This window comes from Astyanax mexicanus, chromosome 1 (genome assembly GCF_023375975.1).
Source record: "Astyanax mexicanus isolate ESR-SI-001 chromosome 1, AstMex3_surface, whole genome shotgun sequence".
Classification (NCBI taxonomy): domain Eukaryota; kingdom Metazoa; phylum Chordata; class Actinopteri; order Characiformes; family Acestrorhamphidae; genus Astyanax; species Astyanax mexicanus.
This window is the reverse complement of record NC_064408.1, coordinates 99329528-99355647: the sequence shown is the minus strand read 5'-3', so window position 1 is coordinate 99355647 and position 26120 is coordinate 99329528. Positions and strand designations below refer to the sequence as shown.

General features: G+C 39.0%; 1 protein-coding gene across 1 annotated transcript; it reads right to left on the bottom strand.

Moving 5' to 3' along the window:
- Positions 1 to 1310: 1310 nt before the first annotated feature.
- arxa (aristaless related homeobox a) lies at positions 1311 to 9317 on the bottom strand. The gene is made up of 5 exons (XM_015606626.3): positions 8883 to 9317; positions 6536 to 7121; positions 4908 to 4953; positions 3014 to 3339; positions 1311 to 2510 (listed from the first exon to the last, which is right to left on the bottom strand). The coding sequence occupies exons 1-5, from the start codon at positions 9058 to 9060 to the stop codon at positions 2240 to 2242; spliced, it is 1407 nt and encodes a 468-aa protein (XP_015462112.3). The 5' UTR covers positions 9061 to 9317; the 3' UTR covers positions 1311 to 2239.
- Between the last annotated feature and the right edge of the window lie 16803 nt (positions 9318 to 26120).

Genomic DNA, 26120 nt, shown 5'->3' with positions numbered 1-26120 from the left:
GCTTGTTTGTGGAGTCGAAATGAGTGGGATTAGCCGGGTGTAAAACAAGGAAAGAGAAAATCTTTTCACCGGCGCTAAAGCAATAAAAAAAGAGGGAAAATTAATCCCAGAGGTAATTTCACGCGATTTGCCTCGGCACCATGGACGGGTCAAACGGGGGAAAATGACTGGGGCTGAAAGAAGCATTGAGTGCAGTAATGGCACCGCGGCTCGGGAGATCCAGCCGAGAGGATTTAGGGGGAGTTGGAGGAGGAGGAGGAGGAATTAAATCAGGACTTGGAGAGAGAAAGACATTCTGATCAACTGGTTGTTACTTCATTAATGAGAAAGGCCCCTGCCTCGACTTAGCCCGCATTACAGATGTTAAGTTGAGTTTAGCTGTGAAGCTCCTCCGCCGTGTTTTGTTAGGAGCCGCACGGTTTAATGGAGCACAAACCGACCTCTTCCTCTCAGAAAGACTCGATATTTCACAAAGCAAACAGAGATAGAGCTCCACCGGTTTCCCCTGCACACATCTCTGATTTAAGCATTTTAAATTCACCAGCAATTTGTTAAAATGACAACAAATTATACCTACCCTCAGAAGAAAACAGAAAACGCCCCTGAAACAAAATAAATATAGTCTAATTTAATTGCATTTTGCGTTTTGTTGATTTCTAAAGTAATATTCTAGCTAGCGATTCAATTCGTATTTACAATTGAATCCCACAACCTTGCGTATTAGCTTGCAAACATTAACAATATTTGTTTTTATTGAATCCTATTTTTTAAAAATCAAATTAAATCAATTAATATCAACACAAATTGTAAGGGGTACACCAAAATAAAACATTATGGCCAATACCTAGCAGGGTTTTTTACAGGCATTTATTAATTCTACTACTTTTTTTAATCATTGCATAAATTACATAGCCTACATTTATTTTGTCTTCTTTTTTATTAAACACCATTTTCTGTAATAAATTGTTTTTCCACATATTCGCCTAAAAAACAAGTCATTTTTTATATCCATTCAAATGAAATAAATTGCAAATATTCAATGCATCTATCCATAGCACCTTAAATTATTGATATTTTATAGTGTATACTGCTGCACACTGCAAACATTATTTTCCTTATTATATTTTTTATAAATAAAATAAAAGCTAAAATGTACAGAATTTTTTATTATGAGAGAACCTGAAATGATGCTAGTAATAAAACACATCATTACACATGACCATTTTAATCCTTTCAAAGTTTTAGAGTTTTAGTGTTAGTCCCAATCCCATCCCCATTTTTGCAAAATAAAAGCAGGAGCTTACATAAACTTCTTAACCAGATTCATTTATTCATCTTTTATCTGGCCACGCCACACAGCCAGACAGCTCACTCACTGGACAGTGAAGTGTCCTGCCCTGCCTCTCACTGTCCACATGGCGACATAAATAATTATCTAAAAACCTAAGATCTCATAAAATCAACATAAGTTGAGTTCTACTTGAAAACATTCATACAATACTACATCAAGAGAATCTTTTCAAAATGTTTTAAATGTACATGTTTTCTCCCTTCCTCCGCCTCACATCTTCATTTTTTACAGTGCTATATATATACAAATAGGCTACTCTTAACAGATCAGTGAACAAGCTATGGTTTCATCCTGAACTCCTCATTGAATGTCCATTTAAGAAACAAAATAAATTGTTAACTTTATCCTAAACAGCAGAATCAACAGGAGGGATGACAGAACAGTAAATAAACACTGAGTAGTGATGGGATGAGTGGATGACATTTGGGGGTGAGGGGGTGGTTGGGGGTCAGTAACAGTGGGATTCGGCAAGTTTATGGCAGTTCCCTTTGGCATATTGACCCCTCCTCTGGTGCAACACTGGAATCGGGTCAGGGAGAGCTGATATGCTCAGAGTGTCTTGTATAAATTGGCACTACTTTGTGTGCTTGTTTCAACAGGGATTCTCCCTGGCTTGAAAAAAGGAAACAGACTGACTTTGCTAAAGTACAATCTCACTGGCATGCCCTTTGGCAGCATAGCTACATTGGAGACTGTGGGGTTTGTGGTTTATAATCATGCCAAATGGATGAAGACCAAAGAAGGATGTCCAGTGAGGGGAGGGGGGCACTGCTTGACAGCTCAACGTCACGACTCCAGTGCTTGGGGCAGCCGGCCGTCGTGCCACTTGCTGTGTGGATTTGGTCATGCTTTTTCGGTAAGGGCTTGCGTCTTTCAAGGGCGGAGGTTTCAGCACACCTCCTTCCCTGTGGCACTGGCGGGCAGGATGTTCAGCTGGGTCAGCTGAGCTGAGTGTTCTTTTGCTTTGAGACGAAGGGCAGCGATGCTGGAGGCCCGGCGGTCAGCAGCCGTGGAGGAGGAGGAGTTGGAGGATGAAGAAGAAGAAGGGTCCGGCAGCCCTGCAGGGGGCTGCACTGGACTTTCCACTGTGGGAGCAGTTTGGCGTAAGAGAGCGGCAGCCGTGGAAGCGCTGGTCAGAGGACCCATGCTGGAGAAGAGTCTGAGCAAAGATGGACAGGAAAGAGATCACAGTTAGTTTCGGTTCTACCCAGCAGGTTCTTATGTGAAGTCTATTTTGTCTATTATATTCAGAAAATCTTGTCTAGCCCAAATCTTGTCTTAGATGTCTACCATCCTACAATGTTTAGATTGAGGTAAAAGCTATTAACTTACAAAGTTAGTCAAGGCCTTTAAAACCTCTATGGTAGGTACACTAAACTTAAATGGTAAAGTTGTTTAGGAAACCAAAAACTGTTTTTCTGTGACATAACTCTGAAGAGCTCTTTCATTTATGAGTGCATCTGAAACTACTGGGAAACAAAACCCTACATGATGGCAACATTTAAGGACCTGGGTTTTTAGACACTATTGTACGCCAACAGGTTTTCACAGAAGACTTTATCGAACACAGATGGATGTTTTATAGAGTTCAGCAGCCACTATAAGAATAGGACTGTTGATCAGTAGGTTAACAGACCTCATTTTTTCATAAGGGTAACTTACCTGCCAAAGGTGGGCCCGATAAAGGCTGGATGTCGAAACATGGCAGTGCCGAGGAAGGTGCCCAATCCCAGAGGCGTAGCAGGAGGAAGGGCAGAGCTGTTGTGTGGAGGAGCCAGGCCTGGAAAAGCAGCAGCTGCGGCAGCAGCGGCCGTCCAGGCCGACTCCAGTGCAGGATGCGGGTGAGGTGGGAATGGGCCTCCCTCCAGGTAGTGGCTAAGAGGATGTGCTGCAGCCAGGGGTCCGGGGAATGGTAGACCTGGAGGATGAGTCTGAACTCCTGCTTTCTCCCTTTTTCTCCATTTTGCCCTGCGATTCTGGAACCACACCTGTAGGCATAATAGAATAGGATATGTTTAACGGACTGAATTACAGAAAGCATCCAAAAGAAGACAAACAAAGCTCTAACTTGTGTTGTAAGACTAATGGCAGTTTACAGACATGAATTTCACACTGTATTGTTTGCAGTGTAATCTTTCACAGTATCCTTGGTTGTTCAATTTGTATTCTGCATGACACTCTGCATGCTTGCCTGAGCATGAGCTTGACACTTAAGTCCATGTGCAATATTTGGGTCGCTTTAATGAGGTGACAAATAGGCGGAAAGTCAAGGGTAATTACATGACCCCAAGGCCCACTTGCTTATGGTCCATCGGCCTAACTTTTGCTAATTAAAATCTGGTTTGGGCAGTCTAAAAACAGGGTGGAGTGTGGTAATTAAGAGTCTTGTTAACAAAGGATTTAAGAAGAACAGCTCCACAGAGGTCCAATAACAATTAATGCGCTTTAAATGAAATTCCTCCAAATGCAAGTGACTCTGAAAGGGGTATTTAACTTTCCCACGGCTGCCACTGCCACCTATGCTTCCTTGTGCTCACGAAATCTTTCAGGTTGGCCTGGATGGCGTTGGCAGGGTGTACATACAGGCTCTCATAGTGAGGACAGTGTCAACAGTAGAACAGTGACCCTGATGGCACCCCCTCCTTTCATTCATTGCCACAACCTCCAGCACAATCTCTGGCTCTTTTGCATCACAGGCCCTCTGGGGAATTTATGAGTTTTTATCACCTCCTGATCGAGCCCATTAAGTGATTTGTTCCTTCCCAGTCCCAAACAGACATCTGTTGTTTTATGTTGGCAATAACCCTCTGAAGCTGCCATGTGTTTGTACTGTCTCTTTGGTTATGAGAGCTGGGCTTGATCATGCAGGTCATGCTTATTATGAATAGAGGAAAGGAGGAGGAGGAGGTGGTGCTGGTGCTGATGGAGGGTGGTGGGGTAAGGAGGGGGGGGGGGTGACAAACACCTTTAATAGTCTCTCACTCTGTTCCAAGTGCAAAGCATCGGATCAATGCTGGTCTATTGCAATCACAAAATGGGAAATCAAATAGCATTATCCCCCCCCCCCCCCCCCTCAAACCACCCCCATTCACCACCCACCCCCCTGCTCAGGCGATGAGAATTCAAACAGCATTTTCTCTGCGCTGTGAGCGTGTTTGCTCGCCGCTAAGTGCGCTTTTATGAAGCGCGGTCGCGCGCGTAATTGCCGTTAAAATGTCCGCTCGATTGGACGCAACAACTTTCGATAACAGGAAAGATCTGGCCGTGACGTACGGCGTCATTTAACAAAGTTAAAGACCCCAAAGACGGCCACCATCCAAATGAAATTAAAACATGCATGCAACCATTAGCAGACTCGGAAAGCATGCATGCACTCGCACGTGCTGCTAAACAGCAGAAGCCTCTCTTAAGTCTCAACTTAAATCTACATTGATATATATGAAATTACAAACATTTAGTCTATAAATCCGCTTGAAAAATATTAACATCAAGTAATATCAAGATAGGAGGCACACGGTGATGCAGTTTGCAACAGATAAAAAACAGCGTTTCTCACCTGCACGCGCGCTTCTGTCAAATCCAACCGCATAGCGAGCTCCTCTCTGCAACAAGCAGCAAGCGACACAGTGTTACACACATATGCACACACAATCAGACACAGATGTGTACACGCACATATAACCCCCCCCCCCACACACACACACACATCTTACGCACACTTTACTGTAATAACAAAAGCAGCAGAGAACAGAACGTGTCACAGTGTATATTTTAGTATTTTATTACTGTTATTTTACACCAACGCTTCGTTTCTATAGCCTGAATATAGAGAATAATGGCTCAGGATTTCTGCCTATTACACAGGGGCAAATTGATGGCAATTATTTACTTCGACAGAAATAAAAGCACGAAAATTACTGTTCAGGCTGAAAAACACGGCGTTTTTTATCATCTCCCCACTGAGATAAGCCTTTAATATTTATCTCCAATGTTCACTTCAGAGAAATGTAATAACGTGAGGAGCTGTAACTAAATAAATTCTGATCAAATTCTGTTTAAAATATGGGATGAATGTTTAAGTTCAGCAGATTTAGACGGTGTAGGAAAAATAACTAAACAATTGATATATATATATATATATATATATATATATATATATATATATATATATATATATATATATATATATAAAAAAAATAGGATTTAGTATTTTACGTTAGTCTTGGAAATAATTGTTATGTCTTTTATTATTAACTCTCTATAATATTTACATAAGTAATAATAATAATAATAATAACAACAACAACAACAACAACAATAACAACAATCAAAATAATGCATTTTTTATTCTAGAAAAAAAATGATTCCATTATGTTAAACGAAGGAAGATAGAGATCTTTTGTAACTGTAACTTGTGTTCTGTCTGAAATGGTTATTGTAAAGCATATTAATATTCACATTATTATATATTATATTCATACATTTTAAGAGATATATTTAAACAAACGCTTTTTAAGCTTTCTTTCTTTGAACTGTTGCGCTATACATTTGTACTATCAATAACACACACACACACACACACACACACACACACATATATATATATATATATATATATATATATATATATATATATATGTATATATATATATATATACAGAAATGTACTAAACATACATACAGTGCAGAGGAACAATTAAATTCACTATATATATATATTGACTAATGGTTTTGTATTATTGTATATTTTGTATTATTTGTATTTGTAAATTTTTATTATTTGTATTATTTGTAAATAAATAAATAAATAAATAAATATATATATATATATATATATATATATATACATATTATAATTATATAATTTATTATATAAACATATATTTGTATATTTATAAATGCATAGAATATAATATACATACATTATATTATTAGCATAGACATTAAACGTCAGATGTTTTTTTTGACATTACACATTTTTGAATGTATGTATATATATATATATATATATATATATATATATATATATATATATATATATATATATATATATATACATTGTTTTATGTATTAATTTTACGTATATAATTTTCCATGACATAATTGAGTATTATATTAATGTACTCTAAATAAGATGCCACCCCCACCCCTCAATAGCCCTTCTAGTGCCCGCTCCCCGTGTACCTGGTGAACACGTCTGGGTAGTGGGTTTTTTGGAAGGCCCTCTCGAGCTCCTCGAGCTGGTAGCTCGTGAAGGTGGTTCTGTATCTCCTCTGTTTGCGCTTGAGCACGCCCTCCTCGGAGTCGCTCCCGGCGGACAGGCACGCGCTGTCCTCGCCGTCTTTGGCGTCTCCGTCTCCATGGCCGCTCTCCTCGTCCTTCGGCGAGGGCAGCAGGCCGGACTCAGCGCTGACCACAACCGCCGCCCCCTGCGCGGCCACCCCGGTTCCCACCACCTCATCCCTGCAGCCGCCCTCCTCCTCTTCCTCCTCCTCGAACTTCAGCGCGCTCAGCTCGCCCAGCTCGTGCGTCTCCTCGGCAGGGCCGAACGGCAGCGCGTGCTCCCGGTAAGACTTGCTGCGGCTGATGCTGACCGGCGGCGCATGGCTGATTTTCAGACCCTCGCAGCTCGGCTCCAGCAGCCGCTCGCGTTCGCCCTTTTCACTGGGCTCGAGGAAGCTCCGGCCAGGGTCCACGTATTTACCCCCGGGGCCGTAGAGTCGCCGCAATTTAGGGGGCAGGTGCACGTCTGAGTTGTCTTTAACACACACTGAGGAGGAGCAGGATATAAAGAGATAAACACAGAGTCAGAAAATAAAGTGTATTTTGGCGACTCATAAAATAAAGCTAAATAAATAACAATAAACTCTCAAAGCTGCATTAATAAACACCTCTAATTTAAAATCAGCTACTAGCTCATACATACTGTAGGAATTATAATAAATAATAAATATTATACGTTTTACTTTAACGCTGTAAGGAATGAAAAATCACTATGAATAAATTCAACACTGTAAAGGTGAACAAACACTGCTAGACTGAATTCAACTGAAGTGAAATAAATTTTCTAAATGAGTGAATAAACGTTTGTGTGGTTAAAACCAGCGTTAAAGGGTAATTAACATCTCAGAAGACAAAAATCTAAATAATAAAAAGTGAATAAACACTGTAGTTGACAAACACTGTGTGAAAGTGAACACACACTCCTAGAGCCTAAAATACTGAGGGTGAATTCAACATCTTAGGTGTGGTTGTATGTAGCGTTATTAAAATATATATTAAGTCAATACCATTAAATTAATACAATTAATGTAAGATTAAATAAACAATATAATACATCGTTAATTAAACTAAATAAATTCAGCAGGACTAAACACTACAAAACACTATAGAACTGAACTTGGCGCTATGAGACTGAACAAACACTAAAGGACTGAATAAATACAATAAAACTGAACTCAACGTTATACGACTAAATATACAGTGAACTGAACAAATACTGTAAGACTAAATAAATGCCAAGCGACTAAACCACACACTATTGAGCACAGCGCTAAAACGAACTAAACAAACACTATATAACAATATTTAACTATATTTTACTAATCTCATTACAATAGCACAAAATAAAACACTGTAGGCCTGAATAAATATAGTAGACTAAACTATACAGTGTAACGCTTTAAACAAAACACTACATATGACAGAATATACATTATATGATCAAATAAATACTGGAGCACTTTAATGCAACAGTATCAAACCGAAATAAAATATTATAAAACTGAATCAACACTATTAAAACAATGCATGACTGAATAAACACTTCAACTCAATGCTATTAAATTAAACTCAAAATTATAAAACCTAACACTATAATGCTAAACCACTGTATGACTGAATAAACACTGTAGGCTAAACCAGCAAACACTTAAATTTATGTTAACTCTACACCATAAGACTGATCTAACACTAGGAGAGTAAATGAGGACTGTATATTTTTGCTGAGCTCTTCTGTTTAATCTTCACATCAAGATAACATGAACATTCTTATGAACAACAGTTCTCTCAGTTAAAAACAAGCGTATCTTCAGCTACTTCGAGATATGAATTTAGAGTATCACAAATATTAAATCAGGCCTTCGTACTGTGACAGATAACAATACGAGAGCATGAGAGAAGTTAAGCAGGAATGTCAAACTTTTGCAGGTGCACAGAAACTCCTCAGTGCTGAACACACACATACAAACACAAACACACACTGTGCTTAACACCGTGCACTGTTTGGATCCAGTGGTCAGACACAGCGTTCAGCACAGGGTGTTTGGGAGAAGTTTTGCACGTGCATATGCATTAAAATCTCCTGAACAGATTATTCGGCTTACAGTTACTGCAGTGCACCACCTGTGTCCAGTCAGCACAGGGTGAGAGTGGAGTACAGTAGTGTGTGTTGCTTCTTCATTGTGCCTCTGTGTGTGTATATGTGTGTTCAGCTGTGCCTCCCTGTGCATGTCGCGCTCGTGCTGCTTACCGTCTGCGGCGTGCTCGTGCTCGGCTGCTCTGGGGAAGCCCTGCGCGCTCAGCAGTCGGACTCTGCACGGGCTCCGTCTGCCGAGTATGCTGTCGATGCAGTAGGAAGAGAGCACGGGGGGAGACTTGCTCTTACAGTCGCCGCGCTCGCGCGCCTCGTCCTCCAGCTGACTGCTCATCTTCTCTTCTTTTAATTAATAAAGTTTTTTTCTTTTCTTTTCTCTAGAGGAAAGCGAGCGGTTCTTCCTCACTTTCTCTCCTCTCTCTTGCTCTTTCGCTCTCTCCCTCTCACGCTCTCCACTTCTCTTTTTCTCTCTCTCTTTTCTCTCTCTCTCTCTCTCTCTTTCTCTCGCCTCTGTTGCCTTTTTCCCGGCGCGCGCTCTACTGTCACACTCCACTCTCTGCGCTCTGCTGCATTGACGTGCCGCGACAATCTGATTGGCTCCCAGAGGGAGAAGGGGGGGATGAAGAGGGGGATCTTTATTTTTCCATTAAAGTTGAGCGCGCGCAGTGTGGATGGATTAATGAAGCAAAAGAGCCCAGAGCTGCAAAAGCGGATCAAAACACATAAAGAATAGAACACAGTTCTACTACTGCTGATACTGATACCTGTCTTTAAGAGTTATACTGAGATACACCTGTATACATTTCTGGATTTTTTTTATATTTAAAACAAATAAACTAATAATAATAATAATAATAATAATAATAATAATAATAATAATAATAATAATAATAATAATAATAATAATAATAAATAAAATAGTAATGACAATAAAATAATAGAATAAAATAGAAGGAATTAGAAGTGGAAGTAAAGATGGGTAAAATAATTACAATAACAAAATGAAATACAAAAAATGAGCGAGATAAAATTTAAAGTAATAATAATAATAATGATAATAATAATAATAATAACGAGAAAGAAGAAAGAAGAAAAAACGCGAAAACAACCTGAAACGACTGGAGGTAGTAAATAAGAAATACACTACAATACATACTTAATAAATTGAAATAATGTAAAAAAAAAAAAAAAAAAGTTTTAGAAATTATGATTATACTATCAAGAAGAACAGATGTCGAAATGAAAAAATACAAAATAAATAGGAAATAAATTACAGTAATACTACTACTACTACTACTACTACTACAAGTACTACTACAACTACTACTACTACTACTACTACTACTACAAGTACTACTACAACTACTACTACTACTACTACTACTACTACTACTACTACTAATAATAATAATAATAATAATAATAAAACTATTAAAATATATTTTTGTCATTATTATTAATAGTAAAATTTGTGTTTTTAGTATAATATGCAACGGAAGGGTATATGACTGAATAAGAGAGGAAGAGTGAAAGCTGAAATAAAACAAATTATTTGTCTTACTTTATATACTTTACCAGTTTCTATATGTTACATGTTTAATCATAAATGTTTATTGGTGTTGAGGACTATGTTATGCGTGTGTGCAGCACAGTCTGTTCAAACTGCTTCTGTTCGACTGTGCACGAAATCACATATACTGTTATTTGAAAATCAGTATCAGTAGCACAACCTATAGATAAGGCCCGATGGCGAGAAGCCTTCACTCGAGTGCGTGCAGGTCCATCTATAAACACACACACATAACCGCACGCGCTCCCTAATTGGCCGGCCTCTCAGAAATGGCTGCAGCGATCAGACAGCCCTGATAATGCTGCAGGTGAGCTGGACTCGGGGGTCTGGAGAGGCAGATTGAGAATGTAATTTTAAACGAAGGCCTGACCCCGCTCACTGCCATCACTGCTAAAAGGATCATTTTCAGAATTCAATCCCCCCCAAAAACCTCAACAAGCTACAATTTACTCTCTTCTCTCAATGGCCTCTACACGCTCAACTCCTGCTACTGTCTCAGAAGAGGCACGTAAAGAACAATTACACGTGAAAACACAACAAAAACGAGCAGTTTGACCTTAATTTGGCACTAACGCTCGGCGAATGGAGGTCACTCTATTATAGAAGCCGAACCAGACCCTTATCAAACTTCAGCTCTAGTAGCCTATCAATACTGCAGGTCTATTTTCTCGCGGATTGTTATACAGCTGCTTCAGTTGATATCAGTCCAGTTGTGTCAGGTACAATTATGTCTAGGACCGTTGATATCAATGAGAAGACTATAATACGCAGGATCTGAGCGCGCATGTTGCTACAGATCTTCTATTGGCTGAAACTTGTGTGCCATTTGTGAGGAGATCAACATACTAATGACAATAATAACAATATAAACCGTTCTTTCCCCCTCCGCACTCCCAAACAGGCGCGCGATGCAGACCCGTGTTTAAAGTCGCTATGTAATTTGGGGGCCACAATTTGATTCATTTGTACGCACTCTGTTATTAACCCAAGAAAAGAAAATGTCAGGCACCATTACCGCCAGCAGGATATCCGCGCTTTGTTTAAATGCACTAATTACAAGCGCCACACATTCTCGAAAAAAACACAAGATGAAAAAAATGTACAGTTTTCACATTTCACTATTTTCCCCACTATTTTCCTGCTCTTTTTGTCGCTCGATGCTACCCGATGTCATATTTTCACAACAAAACTAACGTGACAATTTACACACTCCTCCGTGTTTGTTCGCAGAATGTGTGAACACAAATCCGATGGAGTGTTTGATCGTTTAGACAGAACAGGATCGGTTAAGTTGCTGTTTTTACACAGTCTAAAGAATCAGAGATCATTGAAAGACTTAATTAGCATTGTTGTTTTTTTCCCACCTGTATTGATACAGACTCCTCCATCTCCGAGCTACGATTGGCTGGAATGCTCGAGAGTGATGAGAGCTGGACCACTGAAAGAAGAAATATAATGTCTCAGTCAATAAAAATCAAGGAAAGGCGGGGCTCTGTCGAAAACGGGTGGTTTAAAAGAAGGAGCTTGATATCTTTCCACCTTTCTAGAGGCGCCATCTCCTGGTAGTTCTCATTTGAGAGTTGAGCGTAGAAAATGTCCCTAGTTCTAACAGAAAGCATCAGTTTCGCAGTCATTGGTCCAGGTGATTGAACTTGTAGAATTAAACGCATGTAAAATTAATTTCCAAATACAATTATTATAATAGTTTCGTGTAAAAGCGCCAACGGTTTCATATTTTAGAGAATACTTATGCTATGCTATTTGTGAATGACATATGCACGAATTCAGCTAGAGCTTTAAAACTGCTAGATCTGAACGGTGATCTGTTCTTTATTTAATTATTAAAACAAAAGTTTTCACAATTTATTTATCTGACCTATATATATTTATATTAATTACTTACAAATTAAACGCCATTTTGTCGCCCTACAATTTTAACATAAATGCGAGCTTTGGGGCTATGCTATTGAAATAACCTATTTTTGGTTACTTAACTATTCAGATGATGTGTCTTAAAATATGAACACACAACCGGAAGGTTCTTTATGGAACCAAAATTTTTGTCTGCAATAAATCAGCTTCTCAGCCGCATTACAGAAGAATTGAACCGTGGGACTGTATGAGCAGGTAAGACTCTTTTCAAAACAAAAAAAAATCAGAATGTGTTGTCATAGGCATAGCTTTGGTTCTCTGTGATCTCCAGACCCTGGTGGGGTTGTTCAGTTTATTTGAATGAAGAATGTATTAGATACACGGGATGCTGGATGAGAACTAAAAAAATAATACCTTTGGAAATAGATAGGTCGACACATTCACAAACATACACAAAAGCGCATTGCATCTGTTTGTTTTTATTTATTGTTTTTTTTTTTAAATAATGAACTAACACGTAGTATTGCTCAGAATATTACATATAATTAAAAGTGCAACATATTTAATATAAAACCTGTCGCATCGGAAAATAATTGTAGGCCATTGTTTACAATTATGTCTATTTGTCTATTCTATACAAACAAGCCAAAAAACACTTTATAAATAAAATAGTTTTTAGTTTTGTTTTCAAGATCCCAGCTGGCACACAACCGACCTTCAACGTTGAAATTAGTTTGAAATATGATTCAAGTAATGTCTGTTGTGGTTTGAACGTTGAAACAACGTTGACCTTAAAAGTCATTGGGAGTTGATTAATTTGGTCAGTTTGCTTTAAAAAAACAACAAGCAAATACTGTGTGATTTACGTTGAAAAATAAATAAATTAGTCTTGTCTGAACTCTTAAAACGCCCTGATAAAAAGTGATCTAATTTCTAACATCTAATTTCCAGAAAACAACAGCCGGCACGAACTATTAGCCGTTTTTAGGCCTGATGTATGAATGAAGCCACCCCGTGTTCAGTTCCGATAGGTTCCTTCACCTACCCACCACAAACCTGCAGTTTCTCCTGCATGATGCGCATCAGTGACGCAGTCTACAGTCTGCATCTATGAAGGGAAACACACGCTGCACGGCTCACTGGGAGGCCATTAGCACGATCTTTCCCAGTTGCGTGACCAATAGCTCCATGTCTCACCGTGGAGGAGCTGGCGCATTGAGGAGTCACGCTGCTGCTGACAGTTGTGCTCCGGTGGCGCCGCGTCTTCGTTCCAGTCGCTGGGACTTTAATTGGATGCTGCTCCGCTTTTAAAGGGCGAACAAAAAAGACGAGCAACGTTAATTAGTGGTTATTAACACCCCGCATAATGAGGGTGCGAGGGAGTCAATTTAATGACTTTGTTAGCCCAAGTTTAGAATGACAGGCGATGATCGCAACAGCAATAGCAATCCTGAACGCAGTGATCATCCGTAATTTCCAACGGCAATACGCGCTAATAAAAACAAAAGGACTCTAATTTCGCTCAGATGACTTCATCATTTAAATTTACTAAAAAAAACACACAGGGCGACTCAAACAGGACTACCCTTCAGTCAATATGTTTTACTTTATTTATTATTTATATATTTAAACATATTTAACCCCTTAACAGGCCAGGATTTCTGTCAGTTGTCTGCCTGACATTACACCATTAAATCTTCAGAATTTCTATTCAAGCATTACATAAAAAGCGTTCATGTTAAATAGGGAACTTTACTGAAAAGCATAATTGTAATTTTAATAGAAAAAAAGTAAATCTGCTAATATCAAAATATAATGAATAAAACCATAAAATTGGCTCTTTCCTGACCTTCCTCTTTCCTGTTACAATCAATATTATACAGTGCACACACACACACAAAAATAAGTACAGATTTGTACTAAAGCTTGTCACTGGGGCTGTACCTTATATTGAGGTACAATAGATGACCTTTCAGGTGTGTAAGTCCTTTTTGTAACCATGTAAATTAAAAATCTCATCTCATCTCATCTCATTGTCAACGGCTTTATCCGTGAAGGGTCGCGGGGGGGGGCTGGAGCCTATCCCAGCAGGCATCGGGCGGAAGGCAGGATACACCCTGGACAGGCCGCCAATCCATCGCAGGGCAGACAGACACAGACAGACACACAGACACATTCACTCACACACTCACACCTAAGGGGCAATTTCAATCAAGTTCCAATTAGCCTGAACGTGCCGTCTTTGGACTGTGGGAGGAAACCGGAGAACCCGGAGGAAACCCACGCAGACACGGGGAGAACGTGCAAACTCCACACAGAAAGACCCGGGTCGCCCCAGCCGGGAATCGAACCCAGGCCGTCTTGCTGTGAGGCGGAAGTGCTACCCACTGCGCCACCGTGCCGCCAGAAATTAAAAATGTATAATTAAAATATATATTGTTTATTGGTTGATACAGTGATAAAGAATAACAAATGTACATTTTGACTGGTTAGTACTGGTTAGTGGTTGGTACAAATCTGTACTTTCTGCTGTTTGGAAAGACAGAGGGAACACATTTGTGACCCTGTGAAGACCAATATTATACCTTTGAAGGTACAATTATGAAAAGTTTACCTTTTACTATGGTATTTATATTGTACCTCTGTGTTTTAGAGTGTGCGTTATAAGAGCAAAGATTTTTTTTGTGTGTGTGATCAACTATCGTTTATATTCATTATCAGGAATTCACACAATAATTCAAAATCAGATACAAATGATAGAAAAACAAGAAACCAAATAACATAATCAAAATCAATTGAAAATTAAAAGTTTTGGATACATTCATAAAAAGCCCAGTTACAATTTGCTGAAGGTTTTGCATGAACTATAGGCACAACATTTTATAGCTGAAAACCAGTTGGAAAGCCAACATTGTATGATTCGTTTTTGGAAGATGTAAAATCTGTCATTTGAAAACTAAAAAGTTGAGTCATCATTTAGAAGGCATATAGTGGTAGGTATGCTTACAGATTAAGTAGCCGGCCAAGAAATGTCAGAAATGTACAAAAAGTACAAAAAGTACAAAAAGTTACAAATAGGGTAAAAACTCAAAATGTAATTATTAAACGATAAGCCAGATTTTTCGAAGTTTGGCTTAAAGTAGACCATGTATTTTCCCATTCCAAAGAAGCACTATTAACAGAAAAGCTCTCCATCTGAAATGTGTTCACTTGTCAAAGGTTTAAAATGACAGGCTACAAGAGTATTATACAATAATGATACCCTTCCCTGAAGGTTATTCAAAGGCCTTAACCAGTCTATCAAAGAAACAGAATCTATAGAAGATTTAAAGAAATTGTATGTAATGTAAAGCTTATGTAATCTTAAAACATTCCACAAATGGTTCTAATGCCTGAAAACCAGTTTCCTTAAGAATCATGTTTAATAAAGACATCTGTGTGGAATCCTCATATAATGTTAAATGTTACATGACAATCTTACCAAGAACCTTTACATTGTGGGGAGGTTCCTCACAGACATATAAACCCTCTCTTGCCACTTTGTTTCAAATAGTTTTAAGAATACCAATATAAAGGTTCATCCTGGAACTTGTGATTGTGATATACATTATAAATCATCACATTACATTAAGAAACGTCTTTACACGTCTCATTTGAAAACCCTTCTCATATCTGATTAAAAAAAAAGGTTCTTTAATGAACTATCTACTATAAAAAGTTAATAATAGCAGTGTAGTTATTTAGGTTACCAACCGAAAACAGTAAAAATAGCAGCCTATTTATGTCACCAAGCCCATTCTTGTGATCCTGCCTGCAGAGTTTATATCTTTCTAACCATGCATCAGTCTAGTTTTTTACAGTCCCACACTGGTCTGAGACTTATTTTGCTTCACTCATTAGCTCATTAGGTGCAATTTTTTAAGATTACTTGATATACAGATGTGTCTTGGGCTTGTGCTCTTAATTGTAGGAATACGTGCTGACAAAAAAGTACTTTGTTATGTTTTAATGAATAATTAATGTGTTTGAGTGGCTTATTAGCTATCACATGATCTCCCATTATGCTACAGGCACCATTTTCCTTGTTTTGGGGTTATTGGGGTGTAACATAATTTGTGAGGATTTATTTGTGTGTTTATGTATTATATGTTTGGTTTGATAAATGGGATTAGTGTAGTGTTACTAGTCACCCTTTTGCTGCTGGGTTGGCGAGACACTATTTTTCTGAGAAAATCTCTTTTTTTTGTTTTGCTGGCCTTTATTGTCTTTACTGTTCTAAACAAAGATTGTTAAGGGTAAATGATTCATTTAATCTAGGGTGTATGACTACATTGTCCAAAGTGATACACAGCAAAGTACTATACAACTTTTCTTCTCAATAACAATAAGTGGAACAATGTAAATGTCAGGGCCTATTAGACCATGCTGCCCCCTTGGGGTGGGAGGTAAAGGCCTCCTTCTTACAGTTTAACTCACCTTGTGCTTAAAGGCTGTAGTTTATTTGTGTGGAAAGCCTTTGCTTTGGTTATACTCTACATTTGTATTACTTCTGCTGCTGTGCCTGATCCCATGTATGTCCTATTTATTTATGATGTTCTTGTGGGTTTATTTTCCAAAACAGGCACAATTTATTATACAAGACCCTTATCCAACCTGAATGTTGTTTAATTGTATATCATCGAATTTTACAGGCAGTTTTTTTTACTGTGTTTTTAAGACTAATGTAAATAAATGAGCCCTAATCCGACTTGTTATCCTTATTTTTTCCTCATACAACAGTAGTCTGAAAAACTACTCACTACCAGAATGTGAATGAATGCTCTAGACTAAGAAGTAAGAGGGTAAATGTATATGTGTAGAATTTAGATGTAGGCTATTTTGGCTATGTTCATGTCCATTTATGGATTTTGGGAGTACATGATGATAAGAAATTGATTAATTAATCATTAATTGGTATCCTCTGTATTTTTCTAAATAGACCTAACCTCAAAAAAGGCAAATGTATTCCCATAAGTCCAGACTTGTTCGTGTTTGGTGACCCCGGAGAAATGACACTGCTTATTCTGGTGGCCTTTATTGATTAGTGCTGATAACAAGCTTGGAACAGCCACGTTTCAAAGATCACAATTCTTTATTAAGTTAATCAAAATAATGCATGCAAATTATTCTTCTTCTAGCATGAGCTTATCAAACCCCTCCTTCCCCACCAACACCTCTCGGGTTTGAAGAAGTCCATTTATTAGCTTCAATATCGCGCACAAATATCGCAATGCAAATGAAAGCTGATTAGAGTAAATGAGGGACTTTAGCTGCTGTTTGACCTTGTCTGAGTTTTATGTAAATTTCTGAAAACGACACAATGAAGCAAATGGCATTTAAAAGATATTCATGTTTAAAAAAAGAAAAAAAAGATTAATCAAAGTGGTTTCTTAATGAATGAGAAAGACTGCAGTCAGATTTTTGAAAAGTAGTTTTAAAGCTGTCCTAGTCCATGCGGGGTGTATAATGATTGGTGCAATGGCATGTACATATACTTTTAAACACAAATAGTAGTAAACAGTCACACAGACAGGGAAATTGCTTTTTGGTTTTGCAAATGGAAAATTTGTTACCACACTACCAGTGCCAGTGGTAGGGTGACACAGGGGAGCCACACTACTTCAGTGGCCTGGGGAGAATCCTTGCTCCAGTCACCTTCTATGAGTAGTTTGATATGTTCTCTTTGTGTCTGCATGGATGGGGGTTCCTCTTTCCTTCTAAAAACATGGAAGGTGAATTGGCTATGCTAAATTGACCTAAGGTGTGAGTGAATAGGTATATGTTTGGTACCATGTGATGAATTAGAGCTCATTCCCAGGGTTTTCCAGTTGCTTGTCCAATGAAATAAAGAATAGTAAATGAATGCTGGTGGAAGTGTTGCCTGATATAGTTAATAGCACTATAAAACACATCTGCATTTTACTATAGTGCCTTTTAGTGCATTAGTGTGTATTTTGTGTTCCATAAATTAAAAATGTAACATAAAAAATATTTAATAAATAAAATAAAAATAAAACTTGGGATGCATGCAGAAGAGTCAAATTCAACCCATTAAATCATTCATTTTTTCAATTAAGTCGTCTTTTAGACATTGTAGTTGATGAATGAGTCTAAATGCACTTGTTATTATAAACAGAGGTTTTACTGACATCTAGTGGATTTAAAGGGTGCTGTGGGCTTCATGACTGTAATTTGAAAGTCTAGTTAGCAAACAAATAAAGATCACCTTTTAAAAGGACTAATTTAGCGAGGCCCGGGAGATGTTGGTAAATTGTTGAAATGGACGCCTCAGAGTGTTCTTTTATAGAGCCAGTGGATACTTATCAGGAATAATGTGCCCAGCGGTTCATCAGGGACTTCATCTCAAATGAAATTAGCTTCCTGCGTGCGGCCGAGATAGCTGCTGTAGGGTTCAGCTGTGACAGTAATGGCCGCCGAGTTGGTGGCTCTATCTCTCTTGGGTTGGTCCAGCACAGCCCCTGTCTCTGAGCTCACCCTCCACATGAAGCCATTTATTCTATTCTCAACCTTTCTGTCTCTCTCTCTCTCTCTTTCCCTGTCCCCATCCGGACACCCTGTCCCATCGTTATCATATTTATTTTGCGTCTTTTTCAGCTGACGAGGGGTTGGGGGCCATCCGAGCTGAATGGAAGAGGTAAATATGGACATTTCGGTTGGTTTCTTTTTTGTAATAAGCAGAAGAAATACAGAGTTGACATGTGTTTGCAGGTCCAGAGCAGTGGAGAGTCCAGTGGGCATCCAGAGAGGGTCGGACATGGCTGTGTATTTTATGGGAATAAAGCGTAGGGCATCATTAGGTCCGTGGTGACCCTGCTTGGGGGGCGGAGGACTTGCCTGCCTCTGATGTTCTCCAGAGCAATTTACAGAGAGAAAAACATTTAGATCCTTGAGCGCAGGTCTGAGTGACCCAGTGGGGGTGTGGATGGGGAGGTTGAGCTGAAACTGTGCAATCTATATTGGATTTATTCCTGTTCAGTCTCCAGGTGTTCAGTGTCCCTGCAGTGAGGAAGTCATAACAGTAAATTCTGTGTATCTGCGGGGGCATGCCACAGTCACACGCCGGCCCCCCTGACAGAGGAGATTTAGAAGCCATTCCTCCAGCTCGCCTCTTCCTCTCTTATTGCTTCTGTCTTGTCTCAATCTAGGCCGTTTTCTCTCCCTCTCACTCCCCCAACATTTTCTCTCCATTACATGCCAATAAAACCATAGGATCACAGCTCTGGATACTTGTGAGGTCCATGAATATGACCCAAGATGTTTCTGTACACTCCCTGAGAGTGAATTACAAAATCACCTTTGCATCCCTGCTGCTCTCTTATATTACTCTTGGTCAGGTGGGGCACAATTTCAGCGTTCAAGCCATAACAGCCTTCTGGTTGGAACTTGAAACTGTTTGAGCCCAATGTTCTACAGCTCTGACAAATACAAAAGTTGTCTTGCCATACTGTGGCCCAAGAACCAACGTGAATAGTGTCTATGATGTTCTCTGATTTATCAATCAGTTTCTAATTATACTAAAACAACTGCATGCGTTTGGAATGTTTACTGATATCATCATTGTCTGATGAAAAACATCAACTTTACAGGAGAGAGAAAATACATTCTAAACTTGTCAATGTGAAAATAGTTTATTTTAGGTCATTTTGAAGTATTTCTATTGGTCCGTTTATCAAGACATTTTGGCACAGTGTAAGTGACTGTTTGTTTGTTCAATTATGTAGTAAACTAAAAATCAATAAAAATATAGATACTTGTTTTCCACTGGACAGCGACGATACACTTTGATTTGATGGTATTTGTTGAGTTAGCTCATATTGTTGCCGTTATGCAGTATTTGGTGGCCATTAGTGCTGCTCAGTGTATTGTTGCTGAGTATGGGGATTAAATGGTTTTGAGTTTATGAGTCAATGAATGTCATAAACTGCTACATACAGGAACTGTATGGTCTTTAGCATTGAATCCAGGTTCAGGAGCTGATGATGATCAGGTTCAGGAACGAGAATCTTACCTTTGCTGTGAAACAACACACTGCCCCAACTGCTGGTGTGATGATCTGGGGAGCCATCACAAACTACAGTTGGTCACCTCAAGTAACGCTAGGGACGCTAACAGCTCAGCGATATGTGCAGAACCCCCTTCAGCCACATGTGTTGTCTCCAACTGGCTTTTTTTCAGTAGGATAATGCTCGCCCACACACAGCACGGGTTTCCTAAGAGTTTCTTTGCCATATTACAATACATTGTTGGCCTGCCCAGTTGCGAGGCTTATCTCCAATCAAGCATTTTTGGGACCAGCTTCGACTGCCTTACTCTCAACCTAAACTCCTATTCTTATAAATTCCTCTAATGATAAATCTTCTGAGCAGCCAGCAGCAACAGCTGACAATGAGATTTCCATCTCACTGTAATTATGATTGTGTGTGGGTATGCATGTGTGCAAATGTGTGTGTGTGTGCACATGAGCACATGTGTGCATATGCATGTTTATTCCCTGCTTTTACAAAAAAAAAAAACAGCTTTATAACCAAACGATTCCAAAGCAATTTTCTCTGTGGGAAGAGAGTGTAATTTTCTATTTTGTGACATTCTGATGTGTTAGAAACTAGGAGCTGGTGATAAGAGGTAGCTCGGAAGTGTGTGTGTGTGTGTGTGTGTGTGGAGTGTGTGTACAGTGCTTTAATGGCCAGAGTGGGCAACGGAGGGGGGCGATGTCAGCGAGGGCACCATTTAATGACTCCAGAATAATGCCTTCCTCATTAGTGCAAGCTCGGAGGATCCGCCAGGGCTTGAACCACTAGAGCATAGCATGCAGCAACAGTCTTTATCTCCATATTATTGCATTTGCATAACATTATGGCCGCGGCGGGAGAGACTCCACTCGGGAGGCCGTCTGCACTTCAGTTTAAAAGGGTATAGTGGACATCTCTGCAAATCTAATCAGAAGTAAGTGGACATAGCGGCAGAGCTGGTGTGGTAGGAGGTGAGTGGAGATTAGGCCACAATATGACATGCGGAGGAAGAACTATTACAGTAATTGCACCATTTAAGCTGGATCCCAAAGGCAGAGTCTTCTTACACTATCTCAGTGTCTCAGCACACTGCATACATTAGCACAAGTACTGTATCTCTATACCCAGGCTTCACACACCTTTACAATTTCATCCAAATCTCAGTGTGGTAGACACTATCACAAACATTTGAGCCAACAGGCTTGTGGGACGTGGACAAGGTGGAGACGTACACTGCAGAGAACCTCACCTGGGCCCTCAACAACAGCTCCATAGCCGAGATAGACCAGCCATGCCTCTACTTCATGTGAAGACTAAAGAAAGCACAACTCCCACCTCCCATTCTTACATCACTGTCTGGTTTGGGAATTGAAATGTCGCAGAACGCAAGATTCTACAGTGAATAGTGAGGACAGCTGAGAAGATCATTGGGGTGCATCTCTCCTCCAACATAGACATTTATACCACACGCTGCATCGGCAAAGTCACCAGCATTGTGGATGACCACACCCATCCCTCACACAGACTCTTTTTACTGGTGCCATCGGGCAAAAGGAACTAGGGCATGTAGACTCTGAAACAGCTTCTACCCTGGGACATCAGACTCCTCAACACACAGGAAAACTAAACTTAAACATCCCTCACTTCTCTCTCTCTGTCACACATACACACACATTTCTGTTAATGCTCCTAAAACCTGTACATTATTTTATACTATTATTCTTTGTTGCTAGAATACTGTATCTTACCAAAGTACCATATATTCTCTACCTCAGTAACTGCTGTGGTGGTTGACTGCCACACAGCAGCTGCTGACTGTGCATACCTATATGTCACAGCATGTTACACACCTCTACACCTTATGCTCACCTTCTCATATTCAGACAGTATTGCATTGGCATTGCACTGACCCATTCATATCTCGATAGGTTTCACTCTAGCAAAAGTGCATCCATATCTCAGTATGGTTTATATATATTCATAGGTATCTCCCTATCTCAGTAAGGTTCACACTATAATAGGTAATTCCATATCTCAGTAGGGTTCATACATGTTTATAAGCACGTCCAAATCTCACTAGGATTCTGTAGCACAGTGGCTACACCAGAAAGGAGGATGCTGGAGGATAAGTGGGTAGCAAGCACAATTTTCTTCTTTTAACACTCATACACAAACTCCAAACAAATTCTGTTTTTCAGCAGCCTAGAGCAACGAAATCTTTAATTATTGTTATATCTCAGAACACTGGAATGCAAGCTAACAGCCAAACAGTAAGGACTGAAGTGTGTTAGCCCTAATGCTAAGTGTTTTTCTGAGTTTAATAGTTGATTTTTGATAGCAGATTTATGATGTTGCTGGATAGATATGTCAAGTTCTGATGTTTGATATGATATGTATATGATGTGTGAACATTAGTCTGGTCTTCAGTTATAAGCCTCTTTCCGTTACAGTGCATGGAGAGCCAGTAGAGCCGGGTACAAAAGAAGTTGATTATTCTGTGATTATTTAATCTAAATTATTGCTTTAATTTGACAGCCCTGCTAAAAGTAAGACTCTCTTGAGCAGATAAGCAGATGGGCTTTGTAGACTGTGATCATACTGTCACAGATATATGTATATCTCAAAATATTCCTGTACTGTTAGTATCTCCATTTCTCAGTAGGCTTTAAAAACCATCACGTCTCTATGTCTCAGTCAGTTTTAGATGTGTCTATCACATGTCTCCATCAGTCTCTTTCTAGCTTCATCTACAGAAATCTCTGCACTTTTGTGTCACCTGTGGTACCACATTCTGATTTTTTTTTTTTTGTGCTGAGGCCACAATTCAGGCGCAGCCCATTATCTTGATCTGATGGCCTTGGCTATTGAGGCCCCATGATAGAAAAGAAGACTATTTGAAACAACATCTTTGGAGACTTATTTCAAAGCTACTTATCAACATGTAGTTTTTCCCAAATGAGGCAGAATCACAAGGTATGTGTGTATGTGTGTGTGTGTATATATATAAGCTGCTCTGGCCTATCCTATTCTTGGACCTATCTGGAGGCATTTTGCTTCCCCACACTATGAACAGTTCAGCGTAGCCTGTATATATTTAAAAACAGAAAGGCGGTGACGGAATTAAAATCAAGTCATTTTTTTCCCCCGAGGAGCAGATCGATTTCCGCAGACTGGGTCGAGATATTTTCCGGCATTAGGCTTTCTCGTCTTGAGCACAGCACCTAAACTGGGTGCCAGCGGGTGGCTCGGCACAGCTGCACGCTTCGCTGGAGAGCAGCTAGTGCAGTTTATCTGCCATCATTTACCTCCCAAAACAACGAGACAAGGGGGACAGTGAGCGGAATGAGAGAGGCAAATTGATTCAGCATGATCTTTTTTTTTCTTCGTTTTTTTTCCCTTTTGAATTTATTAGCCTACGGAAAAAATGAAATTTTATAAAAAGGGAGCAGAGCTCCAGCACGTAAAGAGAAAATCAGTTCATAACCTGGCCTACACCACAACACTACACAGTGTTAGCAATAAAAATAATCAATTCCAAATAAAAGCAATTGCAGCTCATTCATGCATACGTACTACCTGTCACTACAGGTGGGTAGAACAGGATAAACCCACAGTCAAGTCAAGGTGCTGTTAATTCAGTGACATAATGATTCAAGTAGAAGTAAGAGAGTGGAAAAAAACAACTCCATTAATAATTAAAGGTTCTGTGAGTAATGCCACTATAGAAGAACACGTTTTACTTCAATAACACTAGTTTGCCAAAAGCATCTTAGCATTAAGAGCATCTTAACATGGAGAGAGAGAGAGAGTGTGCTAAGTGGGAAACTTGTTTGACCATCTAACTTTCATCATCAGTGCTAAGAACGTTTTGATAATGTAGTAATACTTGAGTCCAATCTCGGTCTCGAGACCAAAAACGTGCTGAGGTAAAGCTCATTATAAACTAAACCTTTTTTCTATCTCTACTGAACATCAACAATTCATTCAAACAGACTGAATCAGTCCTTTGTCTGTGTGTCTAAAATCTGCACACAGATTAACTTACAGCAAAAAACAGCTACTCCCGCTTTCGTTCAGTATCCAACCAATGAACACTTTTCATTATTAATAGTCAGATGTTAAGTTAAATGTGCTCTTTTTCCCCAGCTTACTCGATTTATACTCTTTGGTTATGTGTATCATTGTGAATTTGTGTGCAGGACTTCCCCAAAAGAAGAAACATTCAGCAGAATGTAAATTCTGCCACATTTAAACAACAGAGGCCTCAGGCACCACAGCTAATTTTTCCAGATATTTTGAAAAAAAGGAGAGATAAGCGAGATAATGTTAGCAGCGAACTAGCTAACACATTAATGTTATCAGGGGGAGAACTGATCTTAGCTAAGTGCTAGCTAACCTTACTAGCTAACGACCTGTTTGAGGGCAAATTGTGATATATTTTTTTATATTTTATAATAAAAATGTATAGAATTTGTTTCAGTTAATTTCATGTGGTGACTGAGAGACACAGTTTAAGCATACTTTTGATAAATAGAGATAAAAAAGATTAAAAAAGACAACTAAATGTTACATATTTTTAAATCTTAATCTGGTCTCGGTCTTGATCTCGGTCTTGATCTCGGTCTTGACTCAGACTTGACATGTCCGGGTCTTGGTCTTGGTTTGTACTCGGTTCTAGTGGATTTGACTGCAACACTACCTTTTGGGATACCCACTCTAGGTTTTATGTTTGGAGTATGTACTGTAGATAAGAATCAAAGCTGGAAATCCAATATATTTAATCTAAACCAGTAATTTTTTTGAGTGAGGATATAATAGACACTGTAATCCCACAATTCTATGTAAAACGAAAAGGGCAGAAGTGTTAGGAATAGGATTGCAATTACGTAAAGCTTCATAACTTTTGCTTCCCAGCAAATGGGTTAGTTTGCTATGTTTTGTGTACAACCTAACTATTCACACTGTGCAGACAAAAGTATTGGGACATCTGCTCATTGGTTCTTTGGAAATTAAGGGCATTAATCATTTATATAATAATTTATATAATAATTTTCAGTACTGTCCATTAGTATTATTCCATTATATGTTGAAATACTACTGTGAAGATTTAATAGCATTCAGTGACAAAACTGTGATCACCACCCCACCTCATCTCCAACTCATCCCAGAAAGTATTTTATACCCCTCTAGCTCTCATTTGGCATTACGCCAAAATGGTGTCAACAGGTTCATGTTTACCTGTTGCAGCAAATGCTAATCTGTTGGCAGTAATTCTTTACAGAGACTAGACAAGCTGTATGTGTTTGTGTGCAAATTTGCACATCTGTGTCAGCGATGGGTGCAACTGAAAGTAGTTGAATGAAATCTTTAGAAGCGTTGTTCACAAACATGTGGACACATCCAATAGGCTATCTATCTACAGTGATGCAAGAAAGTGTTGGGACTTTCCAGAAAAGTATTTTTGCCAGAAAAGTATTGCAATTTCATGTTATACATCTGTTTATTTTATTTGTGTGTATTGGAACACATGAAAAAAGAACATGATTTCAGACAAAACTCAAAAATGGGCTGTACAAAATTATTGGAACCCTCAATCTTATATTTGAAGAGTGCTTTCTCCCAGCAGCAATTTTAATGATGTATGTTTGGGGTCATTGTCCTGCTTGAAGACCCATGACATAGGACACAAACCCAGCTTTCTGACACTTGGCTCTACATTGCAACCCAAACTCCTTTGGTAATCTCCAGATTTTATGATGCCTTGCACACAGTCAAGGCATCCAGTACCAGAGACTGCAAAACAACCCCAAAACATCTTTGAACCTCCACCATATTTGACTGTAGGTACTGTGTTCTTTTCTTTGTAAACCTCATTCGGTTTTC